General features: G+C 36.0%; 1 protein-coding gene across 1 annotated transcript in view; it reads left to right on the top strand.

The window, feature by feature from the left end:
• The first annotated feature begins 24,442 nt into the window (after positions 1-24,442).
• The window catches only part of LOC117411073 (serine/threonine-protein kinase Sgk1-like), a 41,915-nt gene continuing 39,271 nt past the window's right edge, over positions 24,443-27,086 (top strand). Inside the window, exon 1 of the mRNA XM_034018136.3 lies at positions 24,443-24,788. Within this exon, the coding sequence (XP_033874027.3) occupies positions 24,714-24,788 (75 nt within the window). The 5' untranslated portion in view covers positions 24,443-24,713. The remainder of the gene's footprint in view (positions 24,789-27,086) is intronic.

The raw sequence follows: 27,086 nt of genomic DNA, 5'->3' as shown, positions 1-27,086 counted from the left end.
GAACACATTACCGAAGGAAGGTTCGAACCATCAATGGTACTAATTTGCATAATGTACTGGTGACGTCACCACTGCTTGTTTATATTTGATTGAAAATTCTATTAATTTACAGGTAAGCCATATAAATAGAATAAAACATTCATATGTAGTTTTAAAATATATTATGTAGAACAGTAATCATGTTTTTATAATTTAAATTTTTTAAAAAATACACAATGTTTATTTACACATAATTGATGCTCCTTGTGTGTAAGCGTGCATTGCAGCAGCACGAACTGCAGCGAACAAACTTAATTTAACAGTCACCGTTCCAAGCAAGTTATCGGTCACAGTCACATTTTACTACTACTAAATATTGACACAACTCCTTTTTGTTTGTTTTTTTGTTTTTTTAGGAAATTTAGGAAACATTATGTGATTTGTGTTAAATTTGGAAACAAAACACCTGGTAAATATTTGTGCTTCTTTTTTTTTTTACACTTGGGGTCCCATACAACAGTAGCTTAAATACTGACATTTACACAAATACACGAACGTGCACTCAAATCCATTTTTTTAAAAGTTGCCAGTACATGGAATTCTAAGCAAACTGCATCACTTGTGGAATAATGAGTAAAATGTTTGTATTCAGTAGCAACAAAAGCTAGTGCTACATAACATTTCTTTTAAAGTATCCATTTTCTATTAGCAATAGAACCTTTGTGCGGTACATTGAACGACATGAGGTGGGCCTTACCTCTTCTTCGGATTCTATTGCTTAAACAATAGCCTCGGAATTCAGCCTTCTGACTGCTCTTTTTGTAAACAACAGCCCCCTTCCTGAATCATCTCGCCTTTGCACGTGAAATATTAACATGCACACATCCACCCTCCCTGTATGTACTACACACAACAATTGACAAAAAATATGATAAAAATATAATAAAACAAAAGTGTTTGTTCACATGTAAGGAAGCACTGGGCTAGAGATCGAAATCAGAGGCTGTGCATTAATCTTCAGTTCTTCTGTGTGTGGGTTACAGTTTTGATGTGATATTTAAATAAATCACTCTGAATTTGTTTAGAAATTTGAGTGCTATAAAGTAAAATAAAAGGCTGACTGGTATTATTATGAAATAGTAGATAAAATGTATTACATGTTGTATTAAAGTAAAGGGTTTTATTAAATTGCATCATAAACTAACAAAGTTGTTGTCATCAGATAAGAACCCCATATATTTACAATGTGTAAAACAGTTGTTACTCTTTATAATATGTACATTATTTAGAAAAATAATAGAGAAATTGATTAGTCATAGTTTTACAGATTACAAACCATTCGCTATCAGTAGAAGAAACATTCTGTATTTGAATTATTTACATAATTGATGCTTTCGCCTGCAGTAAACACAACTGTTTTGTAATAATTTCTTCAGATCATTGGGCTAATTGCTTTCTTACCACTTAAAATGAGCTTGCTTAATGAATATCCAATGAATGTGTTTTAAATTTGACACAGTGGGTATGTGAGAGCTGTATTGTGTGTGTATGCGATTTCCGAATAATTACTCTCGTCTAATTTTCTATCATTTTTATTTATTTGAATTTATATTATAATATACACCACATACATTCCATGAACATGTAATCACTAAAACAAATAGATGATATGTTATTTTTAAAACTCTAAGTAGATGATAAGTAGACAAATCTATCATCGAGTGCCTTCATCAGCAAATCTTTAAATATATACGGTATGTGTTTTTATCTCTCTGCTTTATATTCAGATCTGTATGAAAATACCAAAGAGTGCACATTTCCATTTCTGTTCAACCGTTTAATTATTTATTTTTTTAGTGATTCAAGAGTTACTAACATCTGTTCCAGGGGAGTGTTTACAGTCAATAAAATATTCTTAAAGTGGTGGGCAGTAAAATGTTGTTTGTCTGATGGTATTTAATGCAAGCAAACAATACTATTATTAATTAGTTCATTTCACAACAAGTAAAGCTCCCTTTTCCTCACCTTTGCAATAGAGTACCAATCAATGACAATTCATTTTCACACTGAGTGATTTAAAAGCTGCTTGGAAGTGGATTTTCCTGTCACACGGCACTGACATTTGTATTGCCGTACCAAGGCCATAAGCTAACAATGAAAATATGTTGCGAAACTAGTAAACTAGGAAATGCAACTGATTCGTCAAGTGCGGTAAGAGCCACAGCTGTGCATGCTGGGATACGTATTTCTTTGTTGAGTTTAAATCTTGCCCAGAATTACAACCTCACAATCCATTGCATTTCCAAAGAAACAAGCAAAGTGAAATAAAAATAATTTTATATCTAAAGGATAAAAGAAAGGTAAGAGTGGTTTTAGTTAGTTTGATCACGCTAGGTTTTATATGACATCACCATATGTCAACATTGAGTTTTCAAAATAAGAGAGCTTTTGTAAAATTAAATCTCAGTGGCCTGAATTGAAGCGAATACCTACATAAACAAAGGCATACAACTATTCCACTTTATTACATGGTAGAATGATAGACTGTGATACGGTGCTTATTCTAATTGCTTTTAAAAAGGAAAAATATAAAAACAGAAAACAACCATGAGATGCTTCACAATCAAATTCTCTCTTGGCTTCCGAGGTTCTTATTGTATTGTACTTGTAGGTGGCTGATTTGGTAGCAGCAATACTTTGTAAACAGGTCCAAGTTGGTTTTGCAGGATAGAAAAGCATACACAGTTGGCGTTGTTACTTTCATCACACAACAAACTTAAAAGCTAAGTTTGGTGCGGCACATTTACCTCGTCCTCAAAGGACAAGCTATGCCTCCTACTTTACAACAAATTCAATAAGTCCATCAGAAAAAATGTAACAAAAAAAAAAGCCAAAATACACAACAACGTGGTATAGCAACGTTATTCATTACACCGCACATATGTGGCGGATCAATAATACCACTGTTAGTAACATTTCATTGTCAACTATATTCTATTAACACACTACTGCTGTATATAAACACATGTTATCAGTCAATCTGAATTTTTAAAGTAATGTTCATGCTGAAATTGTAACAGAAATGCTTTCACTATTTGTGTGACTTTCAGACTTTCCTGCAGAATACTTTGCAATTTGTGAGTCAAGGAACATGTCTATTACAGATTTGCTGAACTAGTCACAAATATTTAAAGGTCTCTGCATATGTAACTTTCTTGATCTCCGTTTTTCCGTTGGCAACGTTATTGAAGTGCTGGTTTTCTGAGCAGCACTGGCTTTTTGGTGTTTTTGTGATTTCTCATGCTTGCCACAAACATAATTATTGCTCCCTGTGACAAAGTGGCTGAGTGGGAGCAGGTGCAGGAGTGATGCAGTGTGTGAAAGAAGCAGACAGAGATAATTGTAATCCGGTTTGGAAATGTTTTATTTTGGAGATTTCAGGTCTGGCGACCAAACAATAATTCCCCGGCAATACATACCAATGTGTACAGCACGGGGTATATAACAAGAACAGACAGTCCCAAATAATAAACTATATCTGCCCCACAATAATACAAACACGGTCACCAGTCCTGGGTGCGTGCAGTAGTGCTCATGGTGGGTGATACAAGTTTATATTTGTGACAATGGTGCAGTGTTGTCCGGTTTAGTGCAGGCCCTTGACGACAGATCCGGAACTGTGTTAGCTGTCTAGTAACGTACAAGACAATTACAAACAAACAAAAAACAACACGATTTCAGTTTCCTTATTACTTTCACTGTCCTTCTTGGTTCTACTCATATTAAACCAAAGCGAAGGAACAGATTACAATTCTCTGTCCCCTTTTATGCTGTCACACATGACCCCTTGGTAAACGAGTGCAACCGCCTCTCCAACCTGAGCACTGAATGCATGCCTGCCACAGAGCTCCCCAGGGTCGTAAACTCTGCTAGGTACAGACGGGGAATACAGTAGCCACAGACCACACACGACTTTTGCAGAAATTAAAGTCTTACTGACATAAAGTGGTTTAACAGTAGTTTTGAGCCAAAAATACGGGAGAAAATCTGTCCCGGGAGTTGACTGGGAGAAGTGTTCAAAAAACATCCCGGCAAATAAGGGGGAGTTGACAGGTCTGCATCACACTGTCCAATTGCTATTGATTGTAACCCAGTAACTGTAATCAAGGGCAACCAAGGGACCATTTTGTTTTGTGTTGAGCTATTATTCCAATTATTTAAAACATATTAAAGGGAATTAATAAGAAAATCTGAGTATCTGCACAGCCCTAGTTGGTAGTCACTGAAAATACAGTACTGCCACTGTAAGCAAGTTATTAGCCACATTAGTCTTGTAAACATTACTGTTCTTTATAGTTTGAGAATATTTAAAGAGTTAGTTTAAACAAAGTCAATCATTGTTAGAGGTTACCCTATAGGGTAGGAATAGAAAACAATGAAAACATATCTTTAGGGAGTTGAAACAGCTAAAGTTCCATGGCCTTCTTTGAGAACTTAATGTGAAGAAGCTGTCACTATACTACTAAAATGATTCACTATTGATTGTCTAATTGCATTTAAGTCCCATGGTGACTCACTGTAAAATATCGAAAAGCGGTGTGAAATGAAAGAACTGCTATGCTATTATGCTTCTCATCCCAAAGCCACCTGCTTCTTAATTTTGATTCTGGGGACAGTATGACCCACCCAGACACGTTGTTTTTCACAAGAAAGAGATTGTCAAATAGCGTCATTTAAATTATCCATTTTATATTGAAATTAGTTGCAGCCCTTTAATTTGTTTTCTTGGACAGTTTCCATGAGTATCTAAGCATGTGCACAGTTAAAAATACAGCTGTCTCTAGATTTGATAATGAGTTCTAGTACCAAGGACAAATCTAGTTTCATGTTCACAGCCAGCTGTTAAATTTCTGCTGTAATTCAAATATAAATTGAACACACATCAACACTAATTGTACAAGCTGAATTGCAACCAATACTCATTTAATGTCTGGGTTGTTGGTCTTTTCTCAAGGGAGGAGTTTAAATGCTGACATGCTGGGATAAAATCCAAAAGTTTTTTTTTTTGTCTTTAATGATCTTGACTTACAAGTACAAGAGACCAGTCCAAACTGAGAGACAGTATTACTTCTATTACTTTAAACATAAACCATGTACACATTTTGGTAACAAGATACCATCATGATAAGATTGCACATTTTTATCATGTGTCATAAACTGAAACGTTTGCAGTAAAAAAAAAAAAAAAGTTTGATAAAGAATGATACATAATGAGCACAAGACACGAAACAGTCTACTGTGATCCCTTAGCAGCAGTTTGCTGAGAGCATTGTGTCTAAAATATTTGCATAACCAGAATTAACATAAAACAAGCAAAACAATTATGATCCAAATAAAAGGAGGACCAGGCACACTGTTACTGAAGCTAATCAGATTACAATGTCATATAAATGTAAAATGTACCCCTGTAGACCTGATGGCCCCCAGAAAACCACTGGCGGATCGCTAGAACATAAATCAGCCATCAGAAATGTCTTTATTTTTTTGTATAGTTGTGATGTTGGTGTGCTCAGACAGCAAAATGAGCTCAGAAAATCCCAGAGTTGCAAGTACAAGAGTTAATTTGAATTTAAAACAATCTTATTGAATTCTGTGTGCCAATAAGCAACCAATAGGGGATAACCAAGCATGGGGAATGCAGTCATTTTCTAGTTATACATCATGACACAGGCTATAGTGTTTGAATGGGTGAGTTCTGGTTTATTTTTAGCTTAGTTTGTCCCTAGGTGAACGATTTTCCCTGTCATATGATGTTGGAGGTTATCATTTGTTGAAAAGAGATGAATACATTTCGCAGCCTTATAAGGAACCATCAAGACATGCAGATCTCTTGCAGGTGGCACCACATCATTTCACTGGCACTTCATTAACAATAGAATAATGGTAACAATTGGTGAGGTTGCCCTTTTGGCCAAAAGCCAGGTTCCGTTTTGCTTGGATTCTAAAGTTCAACTAAGCACAAACAAACAGATCACTTTCAAATCACAGAAGTCTATATTTCATGTACAAAATAAAGGAAATTAATAGTTAAAAAAAAGTTCAACATGTGTAAATAACGGCTGCTAGCGATAGTAATGCTGTATATGCATCTGTCTTGTTCACACTGTCAGCTGGGGCAACATTTAATAGAATTAAGCACTTGTAAGCCATTGGCTGCTTATCTGGTAGCATGATTCCTGGGGAGGCCAGTAAGAACTAGGTCTGGACCAGGGCTCCGTATAACGCAGTTTACAGGGATGAAATTAGCCTTGTGTTTTTATAATTCAAATAAAAAGCACCAACTGACACTGATCTGGATAAGTGGTGATATCTTTGAACTTGAATTGTTTGGATAACAAGCCAGACAATGCTTCAGCTGAACATTCCAACTTGATCCGCCTTCAACGTTCATACTGCCTTTAAAATGCCAAGAAAACAGCACATAATGGTCTTCAAGGGCAGTCCCAGTAGTCCGCTCATAATGATATACAAGCTATAGAGAAAATGTAACATTTTCTATTAATTATTAGAGGTGTATAACACTATTTCTTGATAGTGCTGTTGAAAAATAATTCATCCATATAGCCTAACCTAAACTCATAATTCACTATGGGATTTTACTATTGCTTTTTTACCATATTAATCAGTCATGATTAAATAGAATTACCAAGGTTGCTAATAACATCCCCAGACCCACATTCTTATTATTAGTCGTAGTGTTATTATTAATATTATTACAGACTTGTATGCCGTTCAGTATATTTCTGTATACAAAAGGTCCATTTTGGATCCATGAATAATTAATATACAATTTGTCCTAAGGTTCATGAAGCTTATTTAGTGATTGTGTTACAGAAACACCTGCTGACCAGTAGTATATTTTATTTTAATAAAAAAGAATAAGCACTATGTTTACACCTGTATGTGTGATTGATGCCCATCTGTCTGCTTGTTGTTTACACTATACACGGCTAACATCATAACTGCCGTCATTTTTCACCGATCTTTAACAAACATTTATTGTACCCTTTCTCTTGCCATACTTTTGTTTTGTAATTATGACCCTCTGTATGTTCTGGTACTGGTTTTCTATAAATCTTAACAATTAAGTGTTTACATCACTGCACAGCAGCCATATTCAGTGTTTCGTATACAGTACCAGCACACACCACGATTTGAACTAGGGTAGCCCTGGCCTTATTTGCCTTAATGGCATCCTGACATTGAGTTCAGCTTAAAATAGTCATGGAGTTGATTTCAGTTATAAATAGTGACATTGCTCCTGTCAGTTCTCTACATTGACTCATGGCATTGATTACTATGTTACGGATTTGACAGTTTTTATGCGTATAATCTATGATATATAATTTTATCTTCAATATTATCCAAAAGAAAAGAAAATGGGGAGGAATAAATTGAAATTTCTTCACAAAGTTCATACCAGTATTCCTACAAACTTCACTAACTACATGATGGACTTACAGCCAATGATGATGTTTTTTATGTATTGATTAAAAAAACAAGGGAAGGCCTTCTAAGACAACCTTTTTATTTTTCACAGAGCTATCCAAGCGACAGTCATATATTGCAGGCAGACTGATTCGGATTAGTGATTTGTTCAGAGTTCTGATCACAGAACATCTTAAAAATGGTACGAGTCCTAGTCTAGTTTATGTGTTTGATACGTTTTCAACTCATATTTAATAAAAATACCAGTAATATACCTTTTGGTGGGAAAAAAATACAGTGACAGCTTGAAACTTATTATTTTCAAAGATCATACATTATTATAAAATGTGGTAAACAAACAAATTAATAAATAAATAAATAAATAAATAAATAAACTGTGAAAACAAAACAAACTGTGAAAAAAAAGTTTGTCATTTCATTAACTAGGTTTATTTTATTCGCTACTTTAAAATTATAATTATAATTATAACAACTTTACATGTTCAGGTCACTTTACACAGTAACATTTTCACCTGTGTGGAAATTCAGTTTCTACAGCTGTTATTAGAATACAGTAGAACAGCTCTATATTAATACTGAAACATAAAAAAAGTTAAAAAAAAGTTTGATAAAAAAAATTATACATAATGAGCACAAGACACAAAACAGTCTACTGTGATCTCTAGCAGCAGTTTGCTCAGATCATTGTGTCTGAAATATTTGCATAACCAGAATTAACATAAAACAAGCAAAACAATTATGATCCAAATAAAAGGAGGAACAGGCACACTGTTACTGAAGCTAATTAGATAACAATGTCATATAAATGTACCAGGGTCTAGAATAACAAGAATCTGCACTTCATACACGTCTTGACCTCGGCCCTTTACGATTTTCTGACCTACATATGAGTTGGGATCAAAGCAGTCAAGAAGCTGATTTCAGTTCTATTTATAGATCTAGGTGTGGTAGTACTTTGCTCTTATCTTTTCCTCTCGATTGACACGTGGCATTGATCACTTTGTTGGGAATTTTAAAAGTGTATAACCTGATGTAATATGTTATCTTTAATATTATCTAAAGGACTAAAAAAAAGAATGTTGAGTCACTGAGGGAGGAAAAATATAAATATCTTGTTAAACTCATAATTGATCCATAACTTTAAAATCAATCAGATTGTAAAACTCCACTGCCTAGCCACTTTATTAGGACCAGTACCAAATATTGGGTTGACTGGCAAACTGTGGCATAGACTCCATAAGGAGCTGAAAGGTGTCTTGAGGGGTGTGTTAATCCATTCAGTGGCAGCGTTACAGTGCTGTAGGGATCATATGTCACATTTGTCATGACATTCATGGCGATGACAAATCCAATCAGGCAGACAGTCCCCAATAAAGGGGTCGGGCAGTGTATGTCAAGTAAAACATTTAGACAATCCAAGCTCATTATTTAGCCATCAACTGCTTCTGATATGTTGCGTCTGGTTCTACATTTGGTATTTTTCCACTCTGAAATGTTTTAACTTAAATTATTTTCATAAAACCTTTACTCATTCTAATGTGCACTTTGCACATCAGTGAAGATAAAATATGCAGATAGGTTATAATGAGGAGAACTAGAAATGTCTAAACTTAACCTGGTGTTTGACTGGGAAGAAAGGTATGAACTATGGTAAGCTCTGCATTGAATCATTCGTGTAAGTGAGCCTATTGTCTTCCTGATATGACCCTAAAGGTATTACCTTATTATCTTGACCCTGATGTTATTATATCTTTCCCATGTTGATACCTCGCTTGGCTGTGGTGATTGAATATAACCTGCAGGGGTAATTATCTCTGAAGGACACAGCATGTGCTGTGATAGCAGAGCGCAAAGCCAGAAGCAAGTATGCAGACAAAATGCCAAAGGGAGTAGATGCCATTAACTTTTAAAACCTGCTGTTGTACTAATTAAGGCACTCCATGGGGCACTGTTCTGCCCCCCCAACCGAACCCTTTTTAATACATTTGAGCTCTTCTTGAAATTATTGTTAATTGCAAACAACATTGAGCCTTTGAGCCTGTTAAACTACTCCAAAACATTAGTCAGGCATAATTCATGGAGCTCCCCAATGTTAGTATTAATATATAATTTTTCCAAATGTCAGGATCGAAAGCTTGATCACAACCCACAAATAGAAAATGTTCCAATAATAATAGTGGATCAGAGGTATATATTTTATATTTATGTGATCTAGATAATGCATATATCATTGATTTATCAAATGGGCAAAGCAACTTAAATGCTGTTTGTAAATTTAGAGCACATGATGTAGGTGCTCTGCCAGCTGATGGTATCTGATGTTGGCACAGTGGAGAGAGAGTGCCAGGCCAACACAGTGTTGTGGAAACAAAGCATTAATAAGAAATCTGGTTATCTTGTCCATTTAATCAGTGATACTGCAGGAGTAATGGGTGTGCGTTGGCATTTGGCAAGACCAGCAGGTACTTCTGGGGCTCTATTTGGGGGAGTATAATTTTACACAAAAGTTTAATAGGATTATTTTCTTCAAGAGGATTTTATTTATTATTATTATTATTACTATTATTATTATTATTACAAGAATTAGTAATTCACTGTCTTCCTGTATAGTGTTGTTATTGAATATGAAATGTCTGAAATCAAACAAATCCCCCTAAAGCCCACATTTTCTAACTACTGCAGAAAGCTGTGAGAGAAAAAAAAAAAACGTATCAGACTTGCAATGTAAATAACAAACTGTTGAGCCTGTTAACATCGTTGTTGTTAAATTCCACTTTAAAGTAAAACAAACTTTGTACGAGCACAATGCTTAGTAAATCTAGCCTATGGCCTTGACTTTATAAATCTTTTTTTATAATGCCATACAAGGAAAAATAAAGTATATACATACTGTAAAAGTGCCTTTAACTCTTTCATGCATGAATTATTGAAAATATGGCATCCTCATACAAGATTATATCATATATCCCCATATAAAGACTATGAGAGGTTTTTTTTAATCCCCATATCAGATCACCATGCATGCAAAAGTTTAAGAATTTTGAACATCAAAGGATTTTTTTTCTCTTTAATGCTACCTCATAAAAATGATGTACAGTATGTTCTTATCTCTTAATGCTGTGAAATACTATTGCGATCCTATTTATGTACCGTTTGATTGATGGAATCATGCCCCATTAGGCAATGTACATGAAAGGTTAATTCATGTTGCATAATGATGTGTGGCAACAACACAGTGCAGTTCTGCAGCAAGAGCCTGCTGTTGGAACATATCACATCTAATGCCAATGGTATTACATTACTATTAACCAATACACACTGGCAATCCATCCATTGTGGTGTGCTACCGTCAATCTATTGTTTTGCCAGTTCTGCTAATACTGGGGTTTTCTAATGGTTGTTCAGGATTTCACCAAGAGTAATGCTGTTGCATAATTATATCCTAGTGATATTTTTCAAACGTTTTTGTTAGGGTAAGTTGACACATTGGGGTCGATTCAATTGTAATCTGTAACTGATCTAATAACATTTGAGAACCAAGGTTGTGAGAATAAAGCATCTAAGAGTACTTGCGAGTCACTTCAGAGTCTTCCTGTCTGTAAAAAAATATTTAAAATACCAGAGAGGGTTTTATTTAGTGATTAAAAGGACAATGATATGTAGATTCACCAAAGTTTAGACTCTGTATCCCAGTCCTCAACTCTGTGCTGTGAAGCTTCCTTCAAAGAAAAATCTGAAATGCGGTTGGATTCCAGGTTCCATGGGGTCTAGAAAACCAAACTGTATTGGTCTCTAATTGCCCTGTTGATCACAAATGAACTGAATTAATAAACTTTATCAAGAGATCCTTTTCTTGTTTCATTCTTTTCAACCGAAGCCATCTGACAGAATCAAATACATATGAAAAACCCTTAAAAATGTAGGAAGAGCAGATTAATAATGCAATAAGTGAACTAGCTTTTGAAATAATTGGTATTCTAAAATAGGTTTAAAGCTTGTGGGGGCTTTGAAGTGGAATGAGACCAGAAAAAGGTGTCAATACAGTATATAAGTGGGTGGATAGAGTAAAGCTTACAGTGCTTATTTCAAAAACAAATTAAGAGGTGCAGTATATAAAAGCAACCCCAAAACGTACCCTCCATTTTCAGAAAACCCAGTTTACAGTGATTCTCCTATGCACTTATTTTACTTTTATGATGATTTTTTTTCTTTTTATATATCATGCTTTGCTTTGCTTTCCAACACTTGGTCATGCTTTTGCTTAATGCAGGTCCTTATTGGAAAGTTGTGCTAATAAGGCAGGTCTAAAACAGAAGAAAATTAAAACAGAACTGAATTTGTAATACTGAAGTTTGGTATTACAATATTTTTAGGTTTAATCAAATAATTACATTTGGATAGCTGAATATATTTTCCAATTCATTGGCTTTTCTGTTGTACCTGAATTTGGATATCTGATTGATTTATTACAATATTTTGTGTGCAAAAATGAAAAAATAGCCTCTTAGTATATATATATATATATATATATATATATATATATATATATATATATATATATATTTATAGGGGCTATAAAGTCCGAAGCCGCAGGCTGAGCACATTGCACAAGGGGTCTTTAATTTTCCACTATTAGCTGAGTCTGTAGTACATATTACATATGTGAGTCAGTCAAAATAATAAGAGAGACAAGGTTTGATAGTAAATATGACTTTAAATACTGTAAAGCCTTTCATTATGCATTTTTCGTGTATGAAAAAAAAAGTAAACATTTTTTGGCATGAATATCTTAGTGCTGTACATATAATGAAGTAATATACTACTACTAGTGCAACAGGTCGCCAACAGTTCTGGAGCAAAATAGGTTTTATGGGTGTAATTTGCCAAATATTTTGGTCGCAAATATTTTACAGTATTTTGTTTAAATATACAGCATAAGTAAATAACTAAATAACATAAATAACAATCAGAAAATGTTTTGAAGTTCATACCACAAGTTTTTTCCTTTCTTTTGTAATTCATTTTCTGTTAAGTCACAGAATCACTGTTCAGCAGTTTTTTCATTCAGCCATTTTATCTTGTTGTTTAGGAGTGGAGGTGGAGGGCGTTCCTTTGAAAAGGGGTGGGACTGACAGTGATGTGAACCAATCACATATATATATACACCACTCACTTGCTATATCGCGAGTGTCGGGGTCCAATACAAATCTGCTATATATCGAGACCCATAGAAAAACAAATAAGCTAATAACAAATACTGTACAACCACTCCCTCGTTTTATCATGGGCGTCAGGGTCCAATATAAATCCTCTACGCAACCCGCTTTTTCTCATTTTTCGTATAAAAAGCAGCACACCGTTTTAATTCGAACTGCGGAGGGTAATTGCTTCTCATCAGCTTAAGTCTCCAATTAATTTCATGAATCTTCCTCGCCTTTTTCAAATGCCCAAACCCGCTGCATTGAAAGAATCCATTCCCAGCATAGAAGGCTTGTAGCTAGGGAGCTGACATCACTGCCCTGTGACTTTTGCTAGTGTATTGCTTAAAAACCACTTCAGCAAATAGATATTTCATTTCCTTTGTGTTATTGTGCAATGCGTGTGTATATGATAACAGTACAATATTAATGCTTTGTTTTTAATTGTTCTGTATATTGTTGTTTGCGATGTGCAGTAAGAAATAAAACAAACAGTAATTCTAAGTGAAATTGTCTATGCATAGTGCAGCTGAGGCATGCGCAGTTAGACTGTAAAAATGGGGAGCCAACTCCTGGACCGCGATATATCCGAATCCGCAGTATAGCGAGGGTGCGATATAACGAGGGGTGGGTGAATATCTATCTATCTATATCTATATGTAAAATATGTATATATAGATAGATAGATATACACTGTATAGCATCAGCCAAAACTGCGAAGTGTTTCACACAATGGGAAGCTGTGTTAGAATTTTATTATAACTATTAGACCTGTGCATGCTGTGAAATGAAAACCAATAACACACCAGCAACTTGCTTTTCAACTGGAGGAAGAAGTTAATTCACAAAAAAAACGCAAATTATTCCAATGAAGTCAAGCTAGAGATACAGAACATTAGGCTAAATGATATGTAACTGCTTCCTTGTGCTGACTCAGTGTTGCACCAATAAAAATGCTTTCATTAAGCAGCATCTGGGGGTCATTAATCTCAGGTTATCTGCCAACCGCATACCCCTGCTGAGCCACACTTATAACCATCCTGACACAATCATTCTCAAGAACCTGTAATTTCTCAAGCACTGCAGAGGGTAAAAAATGTTTTATGCTTTTCTTGATTTTTGTCAAACTGGATATTTTTCAATTTTCTTGCACCAGTGATGGCTCACTATTGCCAAAATAAATTAGTTATCCATGTGAAAAAAATGCCATTGTAACAACTCCAATGCCAGAGTTTTAAAAAATAAAATATAATCTGAAATCAGAGTTGTATGATTTAGTCCATTTTTTGTGGGCTTGACCTAGGACTCGTACTTAGACCTTCCAGACCCAGACTTGGTCCTGCTAGTTTATTTTCTTAATGCACTAAAAAAATTTATTTGAATTGCTTATTTGAATACAGATCTTATTTTATTACATTTTTTTTCAAAAATGTCTTCCCTGTGTAGTTAATCTTTTTAATTTACCTTTGATTCTCTCAGGATTTCCCACCAACATATCAGTTAGAGGAGAGTAGCTAAACTTCGCTTTGGACTTAACTTTCTCTGGCCAGCCAGGACTTGAAAGTATTGCTCTCAAGTGGATTTTTGCAGGAAAGTTGTACGGTGGTTGTTTTAAGGGTCATAAACGCACAAACTCCTTTTTATGCAGCCAAATAATACAGAGCAAGGCAATCAATTACTTATTGGTCTCCTATAGGCTGCAGATTGGATAATTAGGTAAACTAATAATCTATGGCACTTGATCAATCATCCTATAATCAGTAGATTTGATTGAGCCTTTAATCAAAAACAGCTAATGAACAATATGTTTTCCCTTCTAAGTAAGATAATGATTTGTGAAGCTGATATATATATATATATATATATATATATATATATATATATATATATATATATATATATATATATAAATAATTTCCATTACATGAGAGTAGGTGTTAAAACTTCATGCTGATATTGGACTCGGCTCTCGTCAAGATAAGCACCAACTAAGACATAGCTTATTTTACTGTAAACTAATGTGATCCATCTGCATTTCCTTCCATCTAATGACACGCAATTAGATCCAAATGTCTTCTGGCCCTTCCCCTGACTTTCATTGCACATTCCACAGTACTAGCACTGCCTTAGAGAATGAAACCTGAAACGCTAGACTGAGAAACCGATCATAGAATAGAATGGGAAACTTGACGTACACAGGTACGGCATGGTACTGTAAGTGAGTTTTCATCTGACGTACGTGCGAACGTCATGGTATTGAAGTGGTTAACAGACATTTCGCTGGTCATCGTCCGCTTGCATGCTCCATCTGTGGATCTTTTAATCATAATCCTGGATTTTGCCCTCAACAGTTTTTTCCAGCAGTTTCGCACCACATCTTCTGGGCTGACAGGAAACACGAGTAGGAAAGATTGGTATGGTCGGCAGGTAGTTTTATCACGAGGTACTCAATTATGTAATCATTTTAATGAGAACATATGTGCTTTTTCTGATTGTCGTTTTTTACATGTTTGTAGTTTCTGCGGAGACGATCACTCAAAATCTGTATGCCCTCGCAGGATTCGCCCAAAGTCCAAAGATATGAATCCCAGCAGCTGGATTTAAAATCTCTGTTTAAAAATCATCTGTCCACCCCTATCAAGATAGGAGAACTGTCACAATCACCCTAACAAAACATTTGTCAACTATCTGACTTCTGATTTTAAGCTAAAGCTTCCACGCAGGTCTGAATTCCCTGCCTGAAAGATCTTCCGTAAGTCGAAACCTTCAGTCTGCAATTAGCAACCCACGTATTGTAGATGAGCTTCTCTGTAAAGAAGTTACTAAAGGTTACCTTATCGGGCCTCTTCATGCGCCTCCTTTGAAACGTTTTAGGATAAGTCGTATCAGAACAGCAACCCGGAAATATTCTGGGAAAAAAAATGGCTAATCATAGATTTGTCAGCTCCGCATGGGGGCAGCGAAGCGAGGATTAATAGTCTTATTCCTTGAGATCCATTTTCTTTGCACTATGCAAAAATAGAGGACGCTATTCACATGATCAAAATTGCAGGAATGGGAGTTTGGTTGGCAAAAGCAGACATTACGGACACCTTTAAAGTTATACCCCTCCATCCTTCTCAATGGCATTTTTTCAGTATTAAATGGAGATCAAAATATTTTTTTTGCTGTAAGACTTTTGGTTGCTGCAGTAGTCCTCATATTTTCAGAAGAAACGCTGTGCTGGATTTTAGTAAATAATCTGAGATTGTCGTTTGTTCTTCCATTTACTAGACGATTTCTTGGTGATAGACTTTCCATGGTCACCTCCTGCTACAAGCATTACAGCACTAAAAAATACCTTCAACGATCTGTATATAGTATGAAAAACAGAAATAAGTTATTTGAATAAAACTTAAATAACAAAATAACAACAATTTGTTTACAAATGCAGCATTACAACAACTGTGCTGCAAAGAGTTATGGTGCAATCATATCACTTTTTAGAAATTCTTTTTTGTGTTGCACACTGTAAGTTTCGTCTTCGTTCCACTATAAGCTTCGTTTTATTGCCTGTTGTGTTTTTTTTCAGACTGTTTTTATTGGAAAATTAATTGTTCACAAATAACATATTACATGTAAACACGGAGCAGTGTACACTGTGGAACCAAGCAACATTGCATAATTATTATTTTCTTTTCCTTTTTTTGCTATTTTTTTCTAATCGGTTTTCTATGGATGGGCTGGTCTGTCAAGCTCATTTCTTAGGGACTGCTGCTATCCAAACTGTATCTAAACAAAATGCCAGGCTATGGTAGTGTATATTCTGCCTATTGATTTAGTGTAGCATGTTAAAAAGATGTGAGAAACTATACAGAGGCAAAGAGAACCCCCTGCACGCATGTCTCACAGGAGTGACGATTTTGACTCACTTGCACTCCACGTGGAAATCGTGGGATAAGCAGCTGGGTGGTTAACTAAAAGAGATTTGTTTTTTTTCTTTTGAGGCATTTAAATTTCGCAATGCGCATAATTCCACAAGGTCGTTGACAAGGTCGCAAGACTATTAGACAAAATAAAACTGGCATCTTCCCTACAGTCAAAAATAACCTTAGATGAAAGGTCAATGTCTGATCTTCACTTTCAGTCCGTGTTTTTAAACTACTGGAATGGCATTTCTTTTTTTTTTTACCACGATTACTTTGATACCCCGCTAGCTCTTCAAATTTTTACTGATGCGGCTTCCTCTGGAAGTTGGCCGGGATTCATTTCCATCTTAGATGTTTTAATCCTAATGCTCCTAATGTGTCTAATAATCCTGCAGTTTGCTTACTTCTAGAGGCATAAAAAATATTTCCCAAAGTAATTCAGTAAGAAACTTATCGATATGAATATTAAACAGAAAATGTGGTTCGTGCTAGAGACCAAGGAATTTCAATTCATGCTAATCAATACTGAGCTAATGGACAAGAAGCTGAAAGAAGAAAAAAAAGTTTTAAATTTAAGATCCCTTATTATTTTCTTTGATTTGAAAACAAGCTGAATGAGGATGATGAATCAAATAGGCTCTCCTAAATCTGCAATTTAAATGTATAGAATTTTTGAAGGCGTTTAGAAAAAAAAACATTTTCAGAACTGCAGCTAATAAATATATAAAAAGTTTCCTTTAACAAACACTAATCCAGGCACAAGTATTATATATGAACTGCTTCAGAAATGTACTATATAGATGCATTACTAACTCTGCAACCAGTGGTACTCGACCCTAAACCAACCTCACAACCTCACTAGATTGACACCCAAAGTCACCCAATATCAAAAAGCAAACCAGAGATTCCTTTATCAAGGGCCCTTTGGTCAATTACCACCCCTCCCACATAGGATCACTATATAATGTTTCAAATCTGTTCAGTAAAAATGTTCTTCAACATAATACCAATTAAGCATGCAGAGGCTTGTGTAATGAATGCATCTTCTATCATTTATGTTTATATTAAAGGATTTGCACTCATCTGAAAAGGCCATACACAGATTATTTCATGGACAGGCAGAGTGCACACATTTAAACTTAATTGCTTTTTAATGTAATCCTGAAGATTGCGTTAATCACAACCCATTAACTGTTCCAATTAAATTCAACCTTTCTTTTGCCAAATAAATGCATAGAACATCACACCTAAAAATAATTAGAAAACTATTCAGTATCATCAGCCAATCAGCATCCAGCTATACTGGACATTAATACGCAGTAGATGCCGGCTAAACAAAGACACAATTTGTCCAAATGTATTTCATTATCCACCAAAACCAGCCAATCAATAACTTGCATTGACAAAAGCGACCAATCCGGTACCAGCAGCTGCCGAGTCAGCGTAGACACAGCATCTTTCAACAACAACAAAGCGAGACACGGACAGTTCAGTAATATTGCTCCATTCAGATATCTGTCTCTGTTCAGATAACCTATAGGCAGCTCTGACATGTTTAAAAAAGTAATTTGTTTATAAAGTAATTTGTTTTTTTCTAATTATTATTATTTGTTTATTTAGCAGATGCCTTTATCCAAGGTGACTTACAGAGACTAGGATGTGTGAACTATGCATCAGCTGCAGAGTTACCTACAATTACATCTCACCTGAAAGACAGAGCACAAAGAGATTAAGTGACTTGCTCACAGTCACACAGAGAGTCAGTGGCTGAGGTGAGATTTGAACTGGGGACCTCCTGGTTACAAGGCCTTTTCTTTAACCACTGGACCACACAGCCTGTGATCCTTGATAAACATTTTCAGACTATTTTCCTAAAACTTCTCAGAGAAAGGATACCCGATAGATTATTACAAGTTCAAGGTAAATGTAGGTTTCAAATTGTTTTGTTAGTTAAAGAAAATAATGAGAAAAAATGTGTTAGTTGACCGCAACTGGAGTTATGTGTCCCGTGCCGAAGGGCCCCAGATACATCCCCCTGTGTTTAAGTGTCATGTTTAAAGATTCTAAATATATGTTGCAGGAACTATGCTGAGCAGTAGCAGTCAGTGGGCTGCATCATCTGGTTGTATGAATCAGGTACAGTATGTCTCTTGAAGATTCCTTATCAAGAAAGCAATCCATCTTTTGTGAACAGGTTCCAATAAACAAATGAAACTTGATTTGTAGTGATAAATAGCTTGTAATTTCAATATTTACACTACATGCATAGTTGTTAAAGAAAACTATTGTAGAAAAATATTGTAAGCAGGATCTCACATGGCATCGCAGTTGGGCTATCCAGAGTAAAGAATGTCTAAATCAGTAAACAACATTTGTCTTTCCATTTGATGTTGAATTTAAACAAGTTGTTTGACTTTGACAGACTCGGTTTGCAATAGGTATGCCAGCCGGATTTCCATAATCGGGTAAATTCACCCAGTGCATGGTTATGGGCCAGGTTCAAGTTCATGTCTACTCCATACTTTTGAATACTCTTTCTGTAAACTAACACTCATTTTTACTTGAGTTACACCCTGCAGCTTTGGGGAGGGCAGATGTAGTTCAGTGTTATTGTTAGCAGACGTAAAGGAAGAATTACAAAAATAACATGAGGTTGCACATTTTTAAGAAATGTTAAATCACAGAATAAACTAGGCTGTTGGGTGCACACATACATACACTGTAAAGGCAGATGACATGTTGTAGTAGACAAAGATAAGTGACAAAAGTATCTACCGTGAAATCATTACACTCTGTTTAATGGATTTTCCCTGTTATTTTCCCCTGTGTTAAAGCACTACCATAAAACTTACTGGAGATCTGCTGTGCTTTGTCTCAGCATTGATCGTTCAATAACATGCAGTAAATCACTAGCTTTTTTTAAGAAAGATAACCTATGAGCTAAAATACAAATGTAGCACATACTACAAGTATACTGTACATTTCTGAAAGAATATACTATAAGGCATTATTTTTATAATATATCTTAATAATGGAAACCATAAGAAGAACTGTGGTAGGGTAGGTGTTTGGTAGGGCTGGGAATAGCAGAAGCAGTTCAAGTGATTTTCCCTCATTTTTATTCTTTACAAACAAAGAAACACAATTTTTAAACAAAACATCAAAAATAAACTAGCACATAAGCAACAGCTATCTCTATCTCTATCTCGGTGCAGGGACAGAGAGCACAGTTTCCTGCTCTCAATCCTTCCTAAACCAACCTCAGATTAAAGTGACTGGCTGTTCTTCTTTACCATGTGGCCAGGTCTAATTGACAATTAATCAATTAGAACCGCGTAGCAGACACAGTTCTATTGAGGTGTGTGTATGTTTTAATGAAATGATGAATGCTGGGACGATCTTGCGTCGATTTCGGGACTGCTGCTTTGGCGATGCGCTCTGTCCTCTCGTGGGGGAAGGGCGTTGTTATTATCAGCATTTAATTAATGTTATCATGAAAAAATTCACAAATGTTAAATCTGCAGATAGAATCCTGCTTGATGATAGGTTATTGCAGGTGTGTCAAACACACAGCCGGCGGGCTGGATCCGGCCCCCGGAGCGCTGTCACCCGGGCCACGAAATATCACAGAATATATATATATATATATATATATATATATATATATATATATATATATATATATATATTCATTATCCACCAAAACCAGCCAATCATAATTTGCATTTTTTTATTCAATAGGATACATAATTTTTTTGCAACATATACATAGATACAGATCGTTTTTTTTTTTATGTAACACTTACCAAAATATAAAAATAAAGAATATTAGTGACTGCTACAGCTGCTTCCTGATACCTCAGCATCAGCATCTGGAGCAAATGACTAGGCACCGGATATCTTGTGTATCGAGTTAAGGTGTGTGTCAGTTAGTTGAGAATGCAAATTTGATTTGTTGCTATTCATGACGGAGAAAGCTTACCGCTTCTCAAGACACACTATTTCAGCAGCTTTTAGCAGCATTTCTTCAAAAAACTCATCAGATAATGGTTTTGAAGAAACACCTATTTTGTGGGTAATCACATTGCTCACCTTAATAGCATTATTATTATTTTTATTTCTTAGCAGACGCCCTTATCCAGGGCAACTTACAATTGTTACAAGATATCACATTTTTTTTACATACAATTACCCATTTATACAGTTGGGTTTTTACTGAAGCAATCTAGGTAAAGTACCTTGCTCAAGGGTACAACAGCAGTGTCCCCCACTGGGGATTGAACTCACAACCCTCCGGTCAAGAGTCCAGAGCCCTAACCACTACTCCACACTGCTGCCCTACTATAAGTGATAGTAGCATCACTTATGCTACAAGCATTAACAAACATTGATTGCTGCTTTTCCAATGACTGTATTTATCTTCACATAACTGTCCTGTATATTTATCATATTTCTTGCCATGGTTTCCTTGATAGTGTCTTTTAATGTTGTATTATTTCACACCAGCCACATGGTCCTTGCCATTCAAGTCCACAAAGAAATACGAAATTCCCCATTTCTCTTGAAATACTCAGCAGTCTTGTTCCACCTTTCTCTTCACGGATAAAAACATGATGACACTTGTCACTACAGAACTTACAAATCAGAACTCAAAACCTTGTTTCTGGTATCACTGGTGTCATAACTCAAACCAGCTGATGCACTGCTGCCTCACCCACATGGTCACCGATTGACAGAAATCACAGTAACATGATCATTTGTGTTGCTCATGCGAAGGAACTCGCTCAGAGGCATGTTTGCACACGTGTTCTAAGATATGTGGTATTTAGGGGAATGTAAATATGCTATGTATGATCATTTCTGTGTATATGCTTGCTGTTTTAAGTACAGAAATCAATATGGTCACATTGATGTAGACGTTTCCACTCTACAGAAGTTCATTGTGGATGGCAAGATGATTTTTTATTTATTTTTATATATAAAAATACTACTTGTGTCGGAATTCCAACATCTACAGTATTCATAACATCTCGGCTTCATTTTCTCCTACTGATTCCAGTAAAGCTACAGGCTTGTATGAACTTACCGGAAGGGAATTACGAAAAAATATTACAAGGAGACTTGGTTCAAAATGTTCAGAGTAGCAGGCCCACTGAGAGGGTGGGGAGGACGGGGAAATTTCCCCGGGGCCCAACGCCTCGAAGGGGGCCCAACACCCCAAAGGGGGGCCCTGATGAAGGGGGAACTTTTATTAATTTATTTTTTTTAAATATATATATAAAATATTTTAAAACAACTTGCCCTGCACAAGACCCTTTGCGTTCCCACCACCACATTAACAAAAAAAACATTTATTCACTTACCTAAAAAAAAGTTTGAATACTGTAAAAAACTTAAACATAACTACTTTGAGAAAAAGTAAACTATCCTACTGCAGATTTTAATTGAGATATTGAAACTTCTACGCGTCGTTGACAGTTTCCTTCATACCCATTATCATACCCATTATCATCCTCAGACACTGCTAAGATTGTAAGTATCATTGCTTGGTTTAGAAGCTTGTTTTAGACTACAGTATACTACAAAGTCTAATGAATGTAGTACCAAAAGTTATTGTATTCTTGCTCTTATTGTATTACTTGTATTGTAACACTTGAAATGTATTTGCTTACGATTGTAAGTCGCCCTGGATAAGGGCGTCTGCTAAGAAATAAATAATAATAATAATACCATGGGGGGGGGGGGCGGCAGCGGGACATACCAATCGTTCCCCGTGGCCCATGACGGCCCTTGGCGGCCCTGCCGAGTAGGATCTTTTACCCTGTGGTACATCAGTTTCAGTTACAAAGAGACATTGCTACATGTTTTTATAAAAGCTGCTTGCCGTCTTAAAATCTGTTATGTTTGCTTTTTCAAATTTATTGCTTCTAAACCCCGATTTAAATTGGACGCTCTATCACTCACTCACCAATCCTCCAGATCAATGAACCATCTCAATGGATGCAATAGAAAATCTATTCTAATTCCAGATATGCTTTACACACGGATGTAGGAGCAGCCCTTAATTTCATTCACCTTGGAGCTTGTGCTGGATCCAGGATAATCTATCTACTGTGACAATAATTAACGCCAATTGTTATTGGATTCCATGCTCAATCATACGCGTTGGGTCGCATACTGAAAATCTTACTGTAGAATTCTACTTTTGCTTTACTAAATGTCGTGTCTCTTTTTACATACGGCATTACTCATCAGGTTACAATATCACTTGTTAATCGCAGTTAAATCATGCTTGTCACGTTGACTACTCAAAATTCTACTATAGAATCAATGGCTTTTGCTAATTAATGCAATCATGTCTCCCTATGATGTCCATAACTAATCAGGGTGACATATCACCTCGCTACTTGCAATTAATGTTTCCTTTAACTCACTACCTTGGATACAAATGTCGCTGCAGGTCATTAAAAGATCTGCTCCAACCTTCATCTTCCAAACCACCCATCACAAAGGAGTCCTGAAGTCCTGTCAACACACTGCACTCCGGATGCTTCTCCCCATTCAAGGATGTCTTTCTCGAAACAACGTTCGTCTCTGCTACTGTGGGTTCTCCAGCATGGCGAAATTGCCACTGAGACCATGATCCAGCATTGGACCCCACATCAAAGACTTTAAAACTTAAATCTCAGGTCATTTTGAAGCATGTAAAATATTGTACTAATTGTTAATTAATTGCCTTTTCTGCATCTAGCTACCTATCGAGGCGTCCTGCTGCAGTTCATATAGACAAACTTCAATCTCAGCTACCTATCGAGGCATCGTGCTGCAGTCATATAGACCTTAAACTTCAATCTCAGGTCACGTATTCCATGCATTCAAAGCACGTAAAATATCGTACTAATTGTATTTGCCCTTTTCTGCTCCCCTGCTGCAGTTCAAGGGGTGTTTTTTTAAACAAAGTAAATATGATAAGGGAAGGAGTAACTGTCCCCACGCTTCCATGCGGAGATATCTGGCCTCCAGACCCCAATCCATGCCTCAGGACCCACTGTTTCTAACTGCACATAACCTGCCAGTCTCCAGATCCTGGTTTTCTGCAAGACTCCAAGATCTTCTCCAAAAGGCAGCCTTTCTTCCTCGAACTATTCATGCAATTCTTTCAGGATTGGAGCTGCAACCACAGCCATTCAGCGAATCATTGCTGCACATGTCAGTGGTCTTCAGGTGCTTATGTGATTTACATAAATAGCAATATTAAAGACATTCTCGTTGCCCAACAGCACCTGGAATTTTTTGGCCTGTTGGGGAGGGGGGGGTATACGATGTTCCTCTGCCTAATATTTTTTGTTCAACGGGATGAACACATAGATTTTTTTATTCTTTATTTTTTAGCAGGCGGCACCGTAATGCTCCGAAGGATGAGGCTATACTCCAACTATTTTTTATTCTACTTTTTATTTTTCTTCAACCATTATTTGGGTTAAATGTTTTGGAAATCTACAAGATTTTGTATTATAATAAAGGTTGTTATTTCACACCATATTGACCTGACTGAAATATTGTTAAACAGTTCAGTATGTCTGTTGATATGACAAGGCTGGTGGGGCAAATTTCTCAAGTCATCCATCACTGGTGACAGTGCAGGTTACGCTCCCTTTGTCACTGTGTTCTCAGCTCAGTGTATTTCCCCTTGGAGTCTAATTGAAACTCGCATGAGAGTCAGAGACCAAGCCAGGCGAGCATCGCTTGCTTAGATAATTCAGCCCAGAGAGAGAGAGAGAGAGAGAGAGAGAGAGAGAGAGAGGAGGCAGCAGATTTCATTGAGAAACTTGTATTATCCACAGACCGCTTACAAACATTGCTACTCGCCACATGGAGCAAGATTGAATATGACACAGGCAGACCTGCAGAGATTCAGGCAGCACCTGGGTTTCTAACAGATGTCAAAAGCAATAAGCTTCTGTTGAGTGGAGTATATATAATTCACTGCACCTCTCTCCTCTATAATTTTATTTTGAGAGTGAGTGAAGAGCAGGTAGCGCATAAAGCACAGCCCACCCTCACTAAGCAGCTACGACACCAAGATCCACAGCACACATCAGCTTTTCTGTTGAGGGTTATGAAAATGGTCAATAGTGACATGAATGGATTTTCCTTCAAGAAATGCTCAGCCTTCCAGTTTGTCAAGAAGAAGGTTAGTATTATTTTGCTTCTTGTGGCTTGTTTTGGTTTTTACAGAACAGCATGTTTGTTTGCTTGATGCTTGAACAGGGATTAGGTTTACTGTGCAATAGTAATTGGATTTCTCTCAAAAAACTGCCTCATGTCGTTGGCACCTGCTTTTAAAGACAATGCAAGCAGAGCTTCTACCTTCATTCAGGTTGTTTTTCAACAACATTTTGTGACTCAAATTCCAGGATGTATGAAAAAAAGGTAATTTTCAGTTTACACAATGAACCTGAAGTATAGTGGACTTGCTATTATGTTGGACTCTATTGTTTTTGGATTACTTTATTTATTAGGAGTCATTCTTGATGTGGCTTTTTTCCAGATTTTCCAGGTACATTGACAATGGGGTTTATTTTAATAATCTAAGGCATCTTAAATACCACCAATCTTTACCTTTACATTAATCTCGCTGACGTTTTCCTTATTTATTGTTATTTATTGTCTAAACAATTTAACTGTGGAAATAGTTCCACAATAGATTAAGATTAGATGATTTAGGCAGTGTCATTGATGTCTGTCTGCAGACACTATACATGTTCCGGTAAAGGTTACGGTCAAGTTTTACCGGTAAATGTCAACATTTACCAAATAAGGTGGGAAATGTCCAAAATTCTGAAGAAATAGATTGCTTTTCAGACATTTACCAGTTAATCTTATGATTTACCAAAGCTTATTGGAAAATGCAGGTATATCATTGAAGAATGTATTTATTCCTGCATATAAATTGTCAATTAATAAAATAATCATTGCTATCGAAGAATATATTTATTTCTGCATACACATTTTGCATTAACAAAATAATAATTAATGAGCTTACAGTAATGCACAATTGAGCAATTTAAACTAGTTTAACATGGTACTGAACAATATTGTGATCCACTTATGTAGAACAATCAACATTCTGGTAAATTTGCGTATAAAACAATTCACAATGGTGTTGGAAGGATATTGTACTTATACCGTAACATATACACAATCAGTTTATTCAAAGGTTTCTTTGTACTGCAGTAAAAGCTTCTCTTAAACATGGACAGAGCCCAATAGTCTGACAGCATATACTGTAAATTCAACGTATTATACCATCATGGAAACTCTCTGTAACAAGCCATTTATAATTCTTTACATAGTGATGTAACAATTTGATTTGTGTTACTATGCTTTTAATTCTGATAGTAAGAGTATCAGTGACAAAACATTTTTTTTTTTTTTTTTACTGTACAGTTTAAACAGGATATCAGGGTATGAAAACATACATGTATTACATGTTAGAGGGTTTAATTTTCTTATTTGATAAAACTGATTAATAGTAATGTGTGGGCTTGTGCATCATAAATAGATCTTCACAAAATACTGACATTTCTGATGCCTAATATTAAACCTGTATATCAAACTAAATGAAAGGTTGTTACATATTATTTTTTTCTCACTGTGCTCACAGAGATATTTGTTTCTGTCCACAATTGTGAAGTTGCTAAGTCTCGTACCTCTCCATCCATTGATCCCCATGTCTTCTACCATACAGCACTCCACTAGCTTGCTGGCTTTCCTTGGTTTTCTATTACTGCTTTTCTTGTGCTTCTCCCCTTCAGCCATATGACAGTGTAGCTGCATTTACACAATGCCTTTTTCTTCCAGTGTAATGCGTCGGTAGGGATGACTCAGAATAAAATGCTAGTATAAAAGCTTGTGGAATGAAAGAACCCACATCCCTTCTAAACTTTGTCCTGTTCTAGTGGGGGTTATACCCATCCCTCTGCTGGTCTGAACACAACGGGCTCGGTACACAGATGAAGCAGACACCATCTCTCATGCACATCTTTGTTAATGAAGAATCTTTCAGCAAGCAGCTGATATCTGATAACACAAAGCAAACATACTGCCGCTGGAACAAGAGTGGAAACAGACATGATGTTTAGTGGCGCACCTGAAAAAAAAAAAAAAAATCTACACATTCTTAACATCCATATCAGATAACAGGATACCAACTCAGCCCAAAATTAATGTAACGTTTATATCAAATATTGAATGAAAAACAGATGGTTATGATCACTGACAATCCCAATTGTCTGACCTGGACAAACCAGCCAACTAAGCTGTAAAAATGTGCAGTAGAGGGACTGAAAAGGTAAATTATAAAAAAATAAAAAATAAGCTAATGAACAAATATAGATATGTAAAAACTTCGTTTCTGGTGCTTTTTGAAGCAGCCTACTTACCCTGCAGTGTGGCCAGGGTACGAGCTGTGTGTAACACACTCTGGTCT

Source organism: Acipenser ruthenus, chromosome 6, assembly GCF_902713425.1.
Source record: "Acipenser ruthenus chromosome 6, fAciRut3.2 maternal haplotype, whole genome shotgun sequence".
Taxonomy (NCBI): Eukaryota; Metazoa; Chordata; class Actinopteri; order Acipenseriformes; family Acipenseridae; genus Acipenser; species Acipenser ruthenus.
The sequence above is the reverse complement of the archived record's forward strand: the minus strand, read 5'-3'. Positions and strand labels throughout refer to the sequence as shown.